The 15,431-nt window shown below is 51.3% G+C and overlaps 6 protein-coding genes across 6 annotated transcripts; 1 reads left to right on the forward strand and 5 right to left on the reverse strand.

The window, feature by feature from the left end:
- Positions 1–59: 59 nt before the first annotated feature.
- N7525_010335 (5-aminolevulinate synthase) lies at positions 60–239 on the reverse strand (the record flags this gene model as incomplete). Its single annotated transcript, XM_061215058.1, has 1 exon — positions 60–239. The coding sequence occupies one exon, from the start codon at positions 237–239 to the stop codon at positions 60–62; it is 180 nt and encodes a 59-aa protein (XP_061067570.1).
- Positions 240–487: 248 nt separating this feature from the next.
- N7525_010336 (uncharacterized protein) lies at positions 488–667 on the forward strand (the record flags this gene model as incomplete). Its single annotated transcript, XM_061215059.1, has 1 exon — positions 488–667. The coding sequence occupies one exon, from the start codon at positions 488–490 to the stop codon at positions 665–667; it is 180 nt and encodes a 59-aa protein (XP_061067571.1).
- Positions 668–2,419: 1,752 nt separating this feature from the next.
- Positions 2,420–3,616, reverse strand: N7525_010337 (Zn(II)2Cys6 transcription factor domain-containing protein; the record flags this gene model as incomplete). Its single annotated transcript, XM_002561686.1, has 3 exons — positions 2,420–3,209; positions 3,276–3,373; positions 3,425–3,616. 3 exons carry the CDS (start codon positions 3,614–3,616, stop codon positions 2,420–2,422), a joined length of 1,080 nt encoding a protein of 359 aa, XP_002561732.1.
- Positions 3,617–5,807: 2,191 nt separating this feature from the next.
- Positions 5,808–7,556, reverse strand: N7525_010338 (D-arabinono-1,4-lactone oxidase; the record flags this gene model as incomplete). The annotated part of the gene is made up of 1 exon (XM_002561571.1): positions 5,808–7,556. One exon carries the CDS (start codon positions 7,554–7,556, stop codon positions 5,808–5,810), a length of 1,749 nt encoding a protein of 582 aa, XP_002561617.1.
- Positions 7,557–8,012: 456 nt separating this feature from the next.
- N7525_010339 (putative gelsolin repeat protein) lies at positions 8,013–13,592 on the reverse strand (the record flags this gene model as incomplete). The annotated part of the gene is made up of 3 exons (XM_061215060.1): positions 8,013–8,262; positions 8,320–13,336; positions 13,436–13,592. The coding sequence occupies 3 exons, from the start codon at positions 13,590–13,592 to the stop codon at positions 8,013–8,015; spliced, it is 5,424 nt and encodes a 1,807-aa protein (XP_061067572.1).
- Positions 13,593–14,431: 839 nt separating this feature from the next.
- Positions 14,432–15,249, reverse strand: N7525_010340 (ADP-ribosylation factor-like protein 2; the record flags this gene model as incomplete). Its single annotated transcript, XM_002561573.1, has 6 exons — positions 14,432–14,563; positions 14,632–14,712; positions 14,776–14,921; positions 14,968–14,984; positions 15,033–15,143; positions 15,191–15,249. 6 exons carry the CDS (start codon positions 15,247–15,249, stop codon positions 14,432–14,434), a joined length of 546 nt encoding a protein of 181 aa, XP_002561619.1.
- Positions 15,250–15,431: the final 182 nt, after the last annotated feature.

The raw sequence follows: 15,431 nt of genomic DNA on the forward strand, positions 1-15,431 counted from the left end.
GAATAAGTGATATTAGAAATGGCCGACGGCAATATGCGCAAGGAACACGAGTCAGGTCTCTAGCGCCAAGTGCTTATAGGCACTCCGCAGGTGTGCAGGCGCATAGAAATGTCCTTCTCAACACTCAACTGGCTAACCAACCCTGCTCCCTTAGGACCTAGGATACCAGTGGCATGAACCTCATCGGCAATGAACACGGCATTGCCGAGAGGGCACATCTCCTTGGCCACCTCAAGCATCTCCAGCAGCGGCAGATGTCACCATCCATACTGTACACACTCTCGACTGGAATAAGAACGGAGCGAGAACCGTTGGCAATCATAGGCTGTGAGTCTAAAATACTGGAAATGGCATCCCGGAGAGCATCCACATCGTTGTGTCGGAATTGAATACGGCACTGCGCCAATTAATGCATCATGCTATCGTGTGTGCTAGCATGCACTAACTCATCGTATACAATCGCATCTCCTGGTCATGGAACCGCACCATGTATGGTGGTGTTTGCCTCGTATCCACTCCCAACAACCAGCGCCGTCTCAGCCTCAACATCCTCGATAGCCGTAGTTGCCGTCCATCAGGCGCGAGCCACCTGAGTCCATCGCAAGTTGGGTTTGCGGCCAGCTCGTCAAGGAATGGTACGACGAATCTCACCGGCTGTACCGAGTGATAGCATATCATTGGAGCAGAAGTCAATGGAGGTGCGGAGCTTCCAGGCGGACTTGTGGTTTGTGAACATGGAATGATCGACACGGCGTAGATCGAGGGCTTCTTCCAATTGCGATAGAATGTGGGGGCATCCTTTGTGAAGGCCCTTAATCTTCTAGCTTTTAATCCAGTCTGATAGCAAAGTGACCACCGACATGGTGGAGTTTATTAGGTCCGTCTGTTTACATCCTGAAGTTGACTTATTATCCCATATTTCTCGGAATACGTAGTGGTTATTTCATTGGTAGGCTCTATCTTATTCTACAGACATATCTCAGTGGATATCACTCTTTTTGTTTTCTACATACCGTAGTAAACTACAAGCTAGACGATAATATCTAGTTACGCGGACCACGAAAGACATAGGTAAAGCCATAGTAAGAATGCAGCTAAGACAATATAAAAGGAGTGCTCTTAAAGCATACCATGATACAGCATTCAACCTGGTAGTATTTTATTGCAATGTCCTATGTCATTCCCTGTCCTATATCACACCACATCTCCAGGTATATGCAACGGTAGATTGATAGATGTATCTACGTCTACATCTACATAGACCCCAGTACATCCACAAAAGTACATGTATACGGCAGGGTACACAAACACCCCCAACCCCAACAAAGCGCATGTCCTCATGTCTCACAGACAACCCACCCCCACGCACAGTCCACAACTCCTGTCTGAACAGGCAAGACGACACACGCACTTGCTACGATCTCTGATCTGATCTGATCTGATTTGATCTGCGCGCTCTTAACCCTTTTAGACCTTTGCCGCGGCTGTCTTTCTTTTCTAGGTTGATGCTGGGTGCATCTGTGTCACGTCGTGCATGTATTGTACTACTGTATGACCTGGTGCGAGATCTAGATCTGGTGTGAGGCAATTCTCGGGTCTTCTTGTGTTTTTTCTAATGGGGTCGGGTTGGGGTTGTAGGTCAGCTTGTAGGTCAGCTGGAGGGGATGTATCGTGTACGGAATACAGGAGTTTTCATCCCATTAGGACTTGCTGGCCACTGGCTGTTGTCGTTGAGTCGTTGATATTTTTGGAATATGACCATGACTGGAATTATGACTGACCTTTCAAACCTGGGAATATCTATTGTGGGATCTATTCGTTGAAGGGAAGACAATACAATGCTAAATCATGTAAATATCTCATTTTCAGTAACTTTCTATACAAAAACAGGGACTACCCAAAAACTAGTGCTTTGCTAAGAAGAAAAGGAAAAGACCAAAGGTATAAGAACTCATACCTAAATTGATAGGGCGATATTCTTTCAAACTAGATACCAGAACGGAAAGAAAGCCCAAATCCAAGACCCATAGTGACCATCCAAAGAAACACCTGGCTGAACCCGAGAAGTAAAAGAGAAAAGGTAGAAAAAATGACTGCCCAAGAAGGATTATGGTTCAATGTGCCAGACACCTTCCAAGTCTTATAATCCTGCGTAGATGCCATGCTCCGTGCTCCGATGAAGTGTTCAAATTCAAGATGTGGGGGGTATATAGTGAATAGGAGAGAAAGAAAGAGAGCCGGAGAAGAATGTAAGTCAGAACGAACCGAACTCGAAAAGAAGAAGTGAAATGGTAAGAAGTATAGATAAAAGTGAAATGAAAGAAAGCTGCTCAACAGCTTACGCCAAAACCCAAACCGAAAAAGGCCATGTATCGCCGAAAACAAGAGAAACAGTCCATCGCATAATACCAATTCAGAATTATCCCTGAGGAAAATTCCAGCCGGGCGTAAACCCAGGATAAAACGCCGAGTCATGTGTCTGGAATTGGAAGTCCCCCATCATGTCTGTAGGGAGACTTCCCGCAAGATGATGGGGATTCGTATGAGATTCAGCCATAATGCCAGGCTGTAGCCTCGCCAACACGGGTTTAACATCCTGCTGGGGATTGGGACAGCATCCATCCAGGACGTACGGGAACGAGGGCTCGTGGTGCGCATGTTGATGATGCGATAGCGCGGAAGGCGCAGAGGGCAAGTCAACATGGGGCGCGATATCAGTGCCCATGTCGGGCGCAGTCATGGACGACCGTTGCTGCAGCGCCATTAAGTCGTGGTACCCTGCGTCTGGATAACTGTAGCTAGTCTGGTGGACGGGCTGGAGATCCCACTGCCAACTCGTGGAGGTGGCGGTACGGCTGGACACGGAGACGGGTGTTGGGATTGAGCACGGTGGGCGGGAGAGAGTTGGCGAGGGCTCTGGGGGTGTTGCTGGCTCTGGTGAGGGCTCTGCTGTTACGCTGCATTCGGTGGATGTTGATAGCAGTCGTAGGTAGCGCAAATCCTCCGAGTCTTCCTCTGGCTCGTCGGCGTTTTCTTCCGCTTGTTTGATCAGCCCTAGACGGTCGAGGATTGCGTGTGTTAAGGGGTGTCCATCTGGGGCTTCGACGAGGGGATCGCCTGGGAAGCCTTCTTTGTTTATGCAGAATTTGTAGAGTTTCTGGAGAGCTTTTACGACCAGTGAATGGTGGGATTCGAGCATTTCGACAAATCTGTGTGTGGTTTGTCTATGAGCTTTTGAGGATATGCCTGGCTTGAGGTTCTGTGCAGGTACTCACCCTCGAGAATATACTTTGGTCTGAGTGGCCTTTCTTTCCCGGAAGAGACAAGGGTGGTTGTATACCGAGCAGCGGTTGCAAGGTTGTTTCCCATCACACTAAGATTGGTTAGTCGGATCGCCATCCCCATGCTATATCAGTCCACATACCTTGGTTTTCTTCACACGACAGCGATCACAGGCCTTCAAAACATGCTTACGCTTCACCCGGAAGACGCGCTGGTCGCGCTTGTCCTCGCCAGTCCGGGCCCGATGCTCCAGTTCCGACAACGAAGCCACAGCAACAAAATCGTCAATGCCATGCGGGAAGCCCTTGGGGCGAAGCTTTGGCTGCCACGACATGGTGGATTGTATCATATTGGAAACTCCACTAGAAACCAAGCAAGGGAGGTAGATACTGCAATGCAAGAGGAAGGGTGGAGAAAGAGGGAAGACAAAGAGCAAAATCTCAAGATGAGGGAAAGGGAGGAAGCTTTGGCCAAAGTAAAAAAGAAAAACAGAAGAAAAAGAAAAGAATCGAGCAGGTGGGGTGGATGATAATGAAACGGGCTTTCAGCCGCCAGGGCCAAACGTTGATATCATGACATGATTATGAGGGGAGATGTCCCCGCATCAGCAGAGAGGATTGTTCAAAGCGTTCGAGGGTGACGAGGGTGACAGGTGGTAGATCCTAGGGTATGTAGGCATGTAGGCATGTCGGCACGTAGGCACGTAAACATGTAGGCACTTAGGCGACTGTTTAGGTACCTAGAGATCAGTACAATGACACGGTCCGAGCCGTGAGTCTGTGAGTCCGTAAATTGGCGAATTCGGCAGAACAGAGTAATTGGGCAGGAAAAGAGGGAAAAGACGAAAAAGAGGATCAGAACATTTGTCACACGATTTTCCCCTCGCTGACACTGCACGTCAGAGACACACGTGCCTGGAGATTGGGAAAAAGGTCTTTGAGAGGTGAGAGGAGCATGCAGTGAAGAGCAGTGACGAGGTCAATGCGAGATGGAAATAAAAAGAAAAGAAAAAGGACCTACCTATCTAGCTAGGTATCTACCTAGGTAGGTATCTAGGTAAGTAGTAAGTAGTAAGTAGTATCCTTGCCAGCTGCACCGAAACGTGGTACAATGTGATATGTCAGAATGGATGTTCAACTTGTCAGGTGGCTTTCCCTCTTTTTCTCTTTTTCTCTCTTTCTCTCTAAGAATTGGAGTTGGAAAGGAGAGAACAATAGGAAAGACACCCATGTTGTACTTTGATACAAAGCGGGGTTGATACTATTCCCCTTCTCCCATTCTCTTCCTTTCTTTTCAGTTTCTTTTTAGATGACTCTTCTGATTTCGTACAATCCTACCCCGGTACGGCCTGCATTCTCGCACAGAATGTTCAGATCCAAGCAGCCCTAATCCGAACAGTCGTCTAGGCTAGATCTTTGCATTGATCTTTCCTGTGTCGGTGGTATCCTAAGTATACCTACGCAGCACAGTGCTCAGCTCAAGCTGCAATAACGATACAGTGTGTCACTGATCTACAGAGTACACTCGGTCTGTAATTCTCCCTCCCTCTTCCCATCCCTTACAATATCGTCTGAACATAGCATATCAACCCTGAATCCCGGGTTTGCCACTGAGTTGTCTTGACCGTGGAATGCAATGAAGACCATGGATCTATATGGGAACCTGTGCAATGCGTGGATATTGGTTTGTCGAGTACTCTGTACATGGAACCATCTCAAGGTCTCCCAGCTGCACCAAGGCAGGGAACAGGGAACAAGGCACAAGGGTCAAGGACAGAGAGACGGACACACTGCGATTCTTTCTCCCCGATCCCATAGAAATGATATGAACAATTCCATGTAAGGATTGGCCATAATGTGTACAAGAATGGAATGGACTATCGACTATTGATTGCGGTATGCATATTTCCAAAAGCAAAAAAGCAGACAAAGCTCGCCCTATGGAACGGGCTTGGTATGAGCACCTGCATCGAACATGCAGAGTCAGAGCCCACTCGTTCACCGACAGATCCCAATTTCCAGTGCGTAGAGACCACGAGGCCATAAGATTTCTCTCCCTCGGCCTTGGCAAATGGAAAATGAGGGATGGAAAAAGCAAAACAAGGGTAGAAGCAGGGGAAAATACAATATGTAATATCAGACGGATATGCTCCATATAGGAAGGAGATCTAAAAGCCCTCCTCTTTCTTGGAGAACAGTTGGCGTCAAGGATTGAAGCCTGAACATCCTCGGATGTCAGATTTGCCAACCCAACCTTGGAATGTAATCAACAATCAACCCTAAATTGCTTCCAAGGTTGGAACAAAAAAGGGAAAAACGAAAAAAGAATGAAAACGACGAAAACGACGCGGGAAATCACCCAAAATAGCTCTTAGAGCCAATGAGCACCAACACAGCCCTGGAACGGACCAGTCAGAACAAGTCACAGATCAGCAGATGCAAAAGCAACGGAAGAATCAGGACTCTGGCAAAACCCCGAAAAATAAGAGATTGTTTGCCTTCGACGGGAGCCTGATTTCTCTCCTCTCACACCCCTGGTCCGTCGGGGAGCAAGATGCTCGCTTCACCCCTGGCAAGCAAATCAAAGCTCTCCTCGCTAGTCGCCGTACCAGACGGACTAGACGAGTGGTCTGGCGGTAATGGATACATGCTCTTCTCCATGTCCAGCGCACCAAGGGAGTGTTGCTGAGTCTGAACCTGCCATCGGCGATCCCCTACCCATTCGACGCCATCGCCCACGCCACTCATGTCCACCCTGCGACATTCATGCTCGCGCTCCAGGAGGGGCAGTCTCTCCCCCTCACGTGCTTCGCTTCCCTGCCCGAGCTCCAAGGGCAGGTGGCGCCGATGCCATTCGCCCACGAACATCCCGTCCGCGTCGACCTCTGAGCGCACTTTGATCCACGACTCCATGTCGGACCCATACACGGTGCCCATCTCTTGTGGGTTCAGCGTGCGGAAATTCTTAGCCCAGTGCGGCTTCGCGCCCATCTCCCGCATCAGCCATTCGAAGGCTTCGTAGTAGCGTTCTTTGCAGGGCGGGTCGCGGAGGTATGGGCGATAAAGCGTTGCGTTGAGGTAGAGCGTCGGGCCGTCGCGACACGTCGGGTCCAGGAATGGACGGGGCTTGGTGTTCAGCGAGGTATCCGAGACTCGCACTTCGACCGGACAGTGCACGTACAGTCCCTTGGATGAGAAGGGGATGCGGGCAGTCCCCGTGTCGCCGTTCAGCCAGGCGGAAAGCCGACCGATGGCCTCGGGGCCCTTTTCCAGCGGGAGAGCCCATTCGTTAACGAACTGCGAATAGAGGCAGTTCATCAGCAATCCCTCGCGCGCGGGCTCGACGGCCTCGGTGACGGTCGATCCAGCCCGGAAGCCGTACTGCATACCAAAGACAAACCACTCGACCCACGGCAGGATGCGCGGGACGTACGTGGACAGAGCGAGCAGGTTATGGTAGATGTGGTAGCCTAGCGATTCGCCGTAGAAGCCTTTCGGGGGAGCGCGCAGCGGAAGGTCGGTTTTATCAGCACGCCAGACAATAGCGCTTTTCTCATAAGGCAGCCACCAAACGCGCACGAACTCATGTGTTGTCCACAAACCCGTCGACCATTCGTCCAGCACACGAGACAGCGAATACCGCTCCTGGCGCCAGGCGATATTGAACGTGCGCGTCGCCTTGAAGGTGACCTCGACGACGATTCCGAGCGCCCCGAGCGACACCAGTCCCGCGCGGAACAGGTCCGGGTTGTTTGTCGGGCTGCAGCGGACTAGCTGGCTATTGGCAAGAACCAGGCCGAGTGAGTCGATGCATTCCGACACCAGGCCGTGGCGTAGAGAGCTGCCGTGGGTGCCGGTGGCGATGACGCCTGCTATCGACTGGCTGTCGATGCTGCCCAGGTTCTCGAGTGTCAGGCCATGTTTTTCCAATTGTGTTCCCAGGTCGCTCAATCGGATGCCCGCTTCGACGGTTACTGAGCCGGTGGTTGGGTCAACGTGGAGGATGCGATTGAAGTCGTCGAGGTTGACAAGCCAGGACGAAGTGCAGGTTAAATCGGATGGCGAGTGGCCACTGCCGACCGTTACGATTCTGCGACGACAGCGACGGGCGAGAGTCACCAGCTGTTGGATCTCTGGAATGGTCTGTGGGCGAATGTACAACTCCGGGCGCGAGAAGAATGTCTTGGCCCATGTGTGATGTAAGTGATCGGTCGTTGAGCGGAACGGTACCGCGGGGTCGAGCTTCGAGAGCTCACGAAGGATGGAGGGGTCCATGACTCAAATATTCACATTGCCATTGGGGGAGAGTAGAATGTAAGAAAGGAGAAATTTACGAATGCCCAAAGAGATCGATGATGGCGACACCCCAGGTCGGATGATTTTTCCCTTTTTTTTAATCTCCGTCGCTCCGTTCTCCGTTCCCGTCCTTATAACTAAAGGCCTTTAAATATCCGAATGCTTAATTTGAATAAAAAATATTAAATAGGTATCGGTATGAAACTTGGATTCTTAGAAAATCATTGCCTAAATACACCCTCAAATGCGAAATTCCACCTATCTACATCCCCCCGATTCCCCAGATGCTCCAGTTCACTCTATGGCGCAAATATGGCACAAGTACACAGGACTCCCGAAATGCTCTGTAGAGCCCGACAAAAATATGCACGAAGTTAAAGCAGAAGCCCGCAAAAAAAGGATCAGATAAAAAAAGAAAAAAACTCAAGGTCTCCCTCAATTCTCTGGTGACCGAATCGCCTCGATAACAACATCAAGAGAGAACACGAAAGGCGCATGCTGGGTGCGTGGGTTCCATTTACGGAATGCGCTTTGGCAGCGGTCGGGGACGCCACCGAGGGCCACGAAACTTTTGGGAATGAATGGTCGGTCCTGGAGGGATGTGGCAAGGATACCATACTCGTGCGCGAAGACCACTGCCGAGGCGAAATCGGCAGACTTCTGTGAGGCTTGATCGCCGATAATACTATGGGAGGGGTTAGTACCAGTTTATTGGAGGGCATTTTGATACGGTAGCACTCACACGTAGATCTCAAAGAAGGTGTCCAGAACGTAAACGTCTTTCTCGGTGATATCTCGGTAGCAGAATGGCTCGATTTCTTGAACGCAATCGTTGGCCTTGACCACTGGTGAACTTGAGCCCGGACGGCGGATATTCCAGAAACGAGTTGGCGGGTTCAGTTCGTGGTCGACCCGGAGCAGTCGCGTGCGGTAGTGGTTGTATTTCGGCTTGAGCTGCCAGTGATCTTGGCACATGTGCGGCGCAGCCTCCCTGGGGCCTGCGAACACATCGAAGAAATCCTCGGGCTCTTCACCCTCGTTGACTTCTTCGAACTCTCCAGTCAGGCCTAGGTCCATGCCGATAAGTCGGGCTGCGCCGGTCTCTTCAGGGCCACTACCTTTGCCCTTCCATAGGTAGAGCTTGCCAAAGGGAGCAGAGACAACGTAAGGGAACCCGGAGCAGAGATTGCGCAGTGAGTAATCCACTTCATCGAAGGTCATCTCGCCCAAGTGTTTCCGGCCACAAAGCATGTAGAGAGCCGACGAATTGTGGCGAGAGCTGGATCCCCGACGCGTGATCATGATGCCGCCAAGCGCTTGGATGAACCGGGTAGGTTCATTGCCCTGCCGAATGACTTGCAACTTGGAGCTATTATCACGAGCGATCTTGCGTGCGAAGGGTTGTTCATTCTCCACCGAGGATTCGGGGACGTCGTCTCCGCGCCAAAGGTATACTTCCGAAGTGCTACTCCGTCCGGTCTCAAATGTGTGCACGCAGAGATACATGCTACCTTGGTATAGGATGTACTCCTGGTGGGAAGGAAGTTCTTGACGCCTCCCATCACCTGTGAGCTCCCATATATGTAGCTTCATGGTCCTGATCTTTATATCGTCCGGTTTACGCATCAGCATTAGCTGCGGATCAATGTCCATCCGGTTTCGAGCGTGGGGGAATGTCTTGAAGAAGCCGGCAATTACCTCACGTGCCTCACTGGCTTGCGCAACCAGTGATGGAGCCGACATCTTTCTTGAAAGTCTGCGCGGATCGGTTGGCTTGTGGAGCATAACATCGCCGTCTTTAGGGGGTACTGGCGGGGAGGGATGGCTCATGGGTCGTGAGACGGAACTGCGTGCTGACTCGACGATAACCCCGGGGATGCTCTTCTCCTGATTCATAGGTGAATCCATTTGATTCTCATTGTGACTGGTTCGGAGAGGGGACGGCGACGAGGACGCAAACCGGTTTTGCTGGCCCCATTGTGGCTTTGGCGTTGCAGGCAAGGGGGACGAGGGAGAATCGGACTTCGGCGGGACAGGCGGTCCGCCTGATGGACTCACCTCTCCAGGGCTTTCGGGTTCCCTGGGCGTCGCCTCAAGATCGGCGGAGGGGAAAATGTCGAAATCCGATGTTAGAGAACGTGTCTGAAGTGCTTGCGGGAATGCGCTTTCGGGCGTATCGCATTCAAGGGTATCCTGGAGAGGAGTGTTTACTTCCGGAAGTTGCTCGGTGCCTGTGCTGTCTGAACAGGAGTTCGTGATGTCAGGAACAGGGTTTTCATCAGGCTGCGACAGGTGCTCTGAATCAATGTCCAGGGATTCAACAGGGATTGCAGGAGTCTGTGACGGGGTGGCTTCAGAGCATGAAATAGCACCAACCTCCTTAGTATCATCCCGAGCGGACGGCGTCGAGGCATCAGATGTCTGGGGAAGTCGTCTCTTCGGGCCTCTAGCACGACCCTTTGTCATGTGGGTGAGAGGCGCAGATGGCGAAGCAGGGTCACTCTGTGCTGAGACAGGGGTTGGCAGCTGCTTCTTCGGTCCGTCAGCGGCGGGCGCGCCACGAGAAAGAAGGCCAGCTAGCGCAGGATTGATTCGGCCCGCCAATTTGCTTTTACCTGCCGGACTTGGAGTCACAGTAGCCTCCTCGACAGGGGCCGGTGGCCATTGACGAACTGGCCGGAGTGTCTTGACTGAAGGCTCCTGCATCTTCACTATGCTGGGCTCGACTGGCGCCACAACTTCGCGCGTGTCCTCCTGGTTTGTTGAAGATATCGCCTCCGGTGTTTGCCTGTGGTCGCTCGCCGCCGGAATTGCTCCCTCTGGCTCATCAATCGGATCATCAGCAGGGAACGGTGACAATGGTTGTGATTCTTGAGATGCACGCGAGGCATTGGTATCTTTCAAGGGCCAGCCCGGCTCATCATTGGCAGGAGATGGCGACAATGGTTGTTGTTCCTGAGAAGCTCGCGACGGAACAATGCCTTTGAGAGGTGTATTCGGGGACGACAATGGTGGTCTGTCCTGCGAGGCTCGAGAACCAAAGCTTTTAGTAGGCGATATCAGCGCATCCACAGGTGGTTGCTTGATGCTATTTGCCCGGGTCATATTTTGTCGCATAGCAATTGCTTCTGGTACGACCTCGGCTTGTTTTGGCGGCGCATCCTGCTCTCCAGCGGTATTCCGTCTGATGGAGCCTCCGCCGGCTTTCATTTCATCTTTGCGTGACACAAGGCTCTTCCTAAATTCATCGACTCGCTCTGTCTTCTTCGGTCCGCCGGTAGCGTTCAAAGCAGCTTTACCTCGTAGTATATTGCCCTTGAGCTCATCAGGGGCAACATAGTTGCGAGTTTCGGTCTTTTTGAGGCGCCCAAATACATTCTTGAATTCTGGTTCTTTGGAATCTCCGTTATCTTTGACAACTTCTCGTTTCCGTAGGTTTGCTCGGAAGTCCAGCACGGGAGATTGTGGCTTCGCCTTGGGTGAAATGGGTCCGCGCGAGGAAGTAGAGATGGAAAAGTTTGGTTTGGGGCTCAACGAGTCGGGAGGGGCCCTACGAGTGGGAGTAGATTGAGGCTCAGACTCTTCAGACGCGGGTACTTTTTGCGATTCATTCTCCATTTCAGCGGGGGAGGCAGGCTTATGTTCCTCCGCCGGTGCGCCGCCTGATAGAGCATTGAGAGCTTCCTCGACAGGAGTTGGAGAAGCTGAGGTTTCCTCTTTCGTTTGTCCGACGTCAGGGCTACCGAGAACCGACGGAGATTGTGGGACTATCTCCTTCGATTTGGCTTCAGGGCTTCCAGGGGCTGACGGACTAGAAGTACTCGGTTTCTTGAATGACAACTCCGATGGAGATTCAGGGACAGTCTCCTTGCCAGGGCTTCCAGAGACCGAGGTACCAGAGACACTGGGTCTCTCGAGTGGGGATTCTGCCGGAGGCTCGGAGACGGAGTTCCTGTGGAGTGATGAAGCCGAGCTGATGGACTTCTTGAAAGGGGAGGGAGACTCGGGAACTGTTTCTTTGAGCTTGCCTTCAGGACTCCCGCTGACTGACCCTCCAGCAGTACCAGGCCTCTTCAAAGGGAATTCCGAAGGAGGATCTGAGACTGAATTCCTGTGAAGTGATGAACCGGAGATGCTAGGCTTCTTGAATGGGAATCCAGATCCAGATGGAGACTCGGGAACTGCCTCCTTCGCAGGGCTCGCAGGAAGCGACGGACCCAAGACACCACTTTTCCTCAGAGGGAATCCCGACGGAGACTCAGGAACACCATCCTTAATAGGGCTTGTAGGAAGGGATGGACCAGAAACACCAGGTAGCTTCGTTTGAGTCCCTGGTGGGGGTGTTCGCATCAAACCGATAGGAGTGACTTCCTTGAAATTGTTTACTCGTCCCAAATCTACGCTACCTCGCGACTGCCGGTCTTTGGCCCAGTTGGGCTGAGAGGGGGGTCTGGTGGTCTGTCGTGGTAGCTCTGGTCGGTTGAGGGCACTCTCTAACCAAGAAGCCTTGTTGGGGCTCCAGCGCCTGGGATCCATGGTTTTTGAGACAAAGGGACCTTGGGCTTCGCTGCCTTCTGCGGTAGCAGAGCTAGCAGAACGAGAATGACCAGTTCGGAATGATTTTCCTGGACTGGTTTCAAAATTCACACTGTCTCTATCCGCAGGTGTGGTTGGTCGCTCAGTTGTTGCGGTGGCTGCCTCACTGTGGCTGGAGCCTGGTCGTTGCAGGAGAGTTGAAGGTTCACGTCCAATTCGCCCCAGAGTTGGAGGGGTCATTTCACTCAAACTTGGACCTGCCACACTGCTGCGATTTGACACAATGGAATTTGACCGCCCAAGCCCCTGCGGAACTTGTGCACTCCACCTTTTTGACACACTATCTGATCTTCTCATCATAGCACTCTGAACGAAGCCTCCCAGGCCCTTGGTGGGTGAGGTCGACCGCGTTCGTTCTGGTGACAGCCGCCGCTGGGCTGGAGACGGCGACACAGATTCCTCGAGGGAGGAATCATTCTGTCGAGGCTCGAGCTTCGGAGTCTCTGACAGGTGCACTGGCGACCCCAACCCAGCCGAAACCGATGATACAGAGAAGCGATGGCTCATGTTGCTATCGCGAGAACCGGTTCTCGGAGGCGACGATGATCTCTCTTCTACTGCCTCAAGTTTATCTAGTTCGGTACTCGATTCTTCACCCGCTTCTGGCTCTTGATGCCCCACGCCCACGTCTGTTTGGCTATCCGTCTGTTCTTCCTTCGCACTGTGCGCTAACGACCCAACCCCACGGTCCGGTGATGGAGGGAGCACAGGAGCATCCTTCGATGGTCGTGGGAACCCAAATTGGAGTCGAGATAGTGAGTTCTCGTCCGATGCCGTAGACAAATTTCTCAGGTGGCTTGCGCGAGTTGGTGAGCGGGTTGGGGATGTTGAACCGGGCGACACGGCGAAATCACGCGAGGGGCGTTGCTGCCATGACAAGGTCCCCGCGCGGCTGCGGGACAAGGGTGAACGTGTCCGCGTGGGAGAATCCATTCCGAAATCTGGGACCGATCCCCGCCGCTTGTCGGTGTTGGAGACCTCCATATCTTGGCTCGACTCCACGGCGCTCAGGGTTGGCTCAGGTGCTGGCGTTTGCGGTGTTTGCGGTGTCGGCTCGAGGTGTTCCGGGGGGTCGATGGGCCGGGGACTAATAGAGGAAGCACTCAGTCGCGCAACATTGAGGGTGGGTGAATCGTCGGTAAGGGCCAGTGATCGTGCACGTTCTATTTTTGAGTCATCCGGATATCAGCACATTGTCGACCTGCAGCAAATGGTGTGATTATGCGGATATTGGCCGCATCAAGGGGAAGAGGGAGTATTACCAGCTCTCCGAGCTTGCCTTTCCTTCCGGCCCTGCAGGATCTCCTCCTCTAGCTTTTTAGTGCGCTCGTCATCTTCCTTGTCGCGGCGTTCGCCTAGTTCCCGGATGCGCTGAAGGAAATCATTGACATCCTCGGAACTCTCGTTGGGTACAGTCATGATCTAGGACTGACGTTCATGCACGCCTCCTAGAATGAAACAAATGAGGAAAGAGTTGGAGAGTGGAAGAAGGGCTGTGTTCTCCGCCCTGTTTAAATTAAATCGGGCCTGATGATCAACAAATTCATTGGGTCACACATCATTTTTTTTTCCCTTGTATTAAAGATCTTTTTGATTCAATTTATGCTGCTTTTTTCATATAATACGTTGTTTTTCCTCTCTACAATATCATGGATAGATGCATTTATACAGACCAAACTGGAATCAGTCAGTTGTTTACTCCCATTATTTATGTGGAGGGCCCCGCAGTTTTTCCTCCGTTCCATGGCTTTTTGGCTGTTTCTTTCTGGTTCTCCCTGGGGGTTTTCTTGGTTTTTCTTAATAAGAAATTTTCAGGGGCTAAAAGCCGGTGAACTCATAGTTGGATCATATGTGACTGTTTTAGTTGGATATATCAGGTTGTGCCTTGCATATGCTAGGTTGTACTCCGGAGAATGAAACACTTTAACTCTCTGGCTTCTGGTTTCTATTCTTGACTACAACATATATAGCCTATCGGATATGATCTGGTTCCTTTCCTTTGAATATTTACTACATTTACTAGGCCTTTGGAACATGCAAGCAGTATTATAAAGGGTATGTTGCATACCAAGAAATGCACCACTACTCTCGATTTTTAGAATATGGCGGCACGTCACTTATATAACGGGTGAGACAATACGGAGTACAGATATATGAATAGATCTGAGATCTAATAACCTATGTCATATATTAAATAGCTTGTAAGCGTGGATATCAACCTTGGAAGAGAAAATACAGGCCGATTCCCCCCGATCTCTCTAGTAAAGGAACAGTCGATCCTTGGCGTCTTGTACCACCCATTCCAGACCTTCATTCAGATTTTCGCCCGTCATTGCACTGCATGGCAAGATAGTCCACTTGTGTGTTTTGATTGAATCCAGGTCAAGACGCTGCAGAAATATCAGCCAAGTCCAGCAAACGGCCTCACCCGAACTCTAAAGGGAGAACCTGGACCTACTTCTCGAACCTCCTGCTCGCTCATGCAATGTTCCACATCTGTCTTATTCAAAAATACCAGCAGACTAGCTCCTGTAAGTCGCTGGAATGGGTTCAGTTGACCCGTTCAAGATTTGCGCATTGCGGGTGGGGACGTCATCCGTACCTCTTCAAGAAGCAGACCCGAGAGCTCCTGTCGACAATCGTCAACCCGGAGTCGATCTGTGGCATCGACAACCCAGACTAGCGTGTCGGTCTTTTCAAAGTAGTTTTTCCAGTAGGATCGGAGTGTCTTTTGTCCTCCAACATCCCCTAGTACTGTCAGTACGGTTCCCCAGAGAGACCCGGATTGGCTCACAGATGTTGAGTTTGTATCTGCGCCGAGTTAGCAGAGCTCGAGATATTAACAAGATGGGAAATTACCCCATAAAGTCAATTGTCTTGATGATAAATCCTAGAGTCGGGCTGACTGTCGTGACATCCTCCTTCATAATTCGCTTGACGATGGTCGTCTTGCCGGCATTATCAAGACCCCTGCAATCATTAGCATCTCGATCTGAACGACTGGTCAGAGTCCATACAGCATCAATATACGCATTTCTTTGTCCTTTAAGCGGGCTTTTCGAAGTATGGACAACATGGTTGCAAAAATATCCTGCTTGGTGTTTTGTTCGGGAGAGTTGAAAGGGGAAAAACTGCTGCAAGGCTCAAGACGGATGGATCGGCCGATATTATATTCCTATCCTTCCCGTCAATTCCACGTTACTCTATATTCAAATCTACCTATCTGGATGTCAGGCTGGTGTATTTTCGCCTATATAT

The sequence above is a fragment of the Penicillium rubens genome (assembly GCF_028828025.1).
Source record: "Penicillium rubens strain IBT 27055 chromosome Unknown utg000004l_segment0_segment0, whole genome shotgun sequence".
Classification (NCBI taxonomy): Eukaryota; Fungi; Ascomycota; class Eurotiomycetes; order Eurotiales; family Aspergillaceae; genus Penicillium; species Penicillium rubens.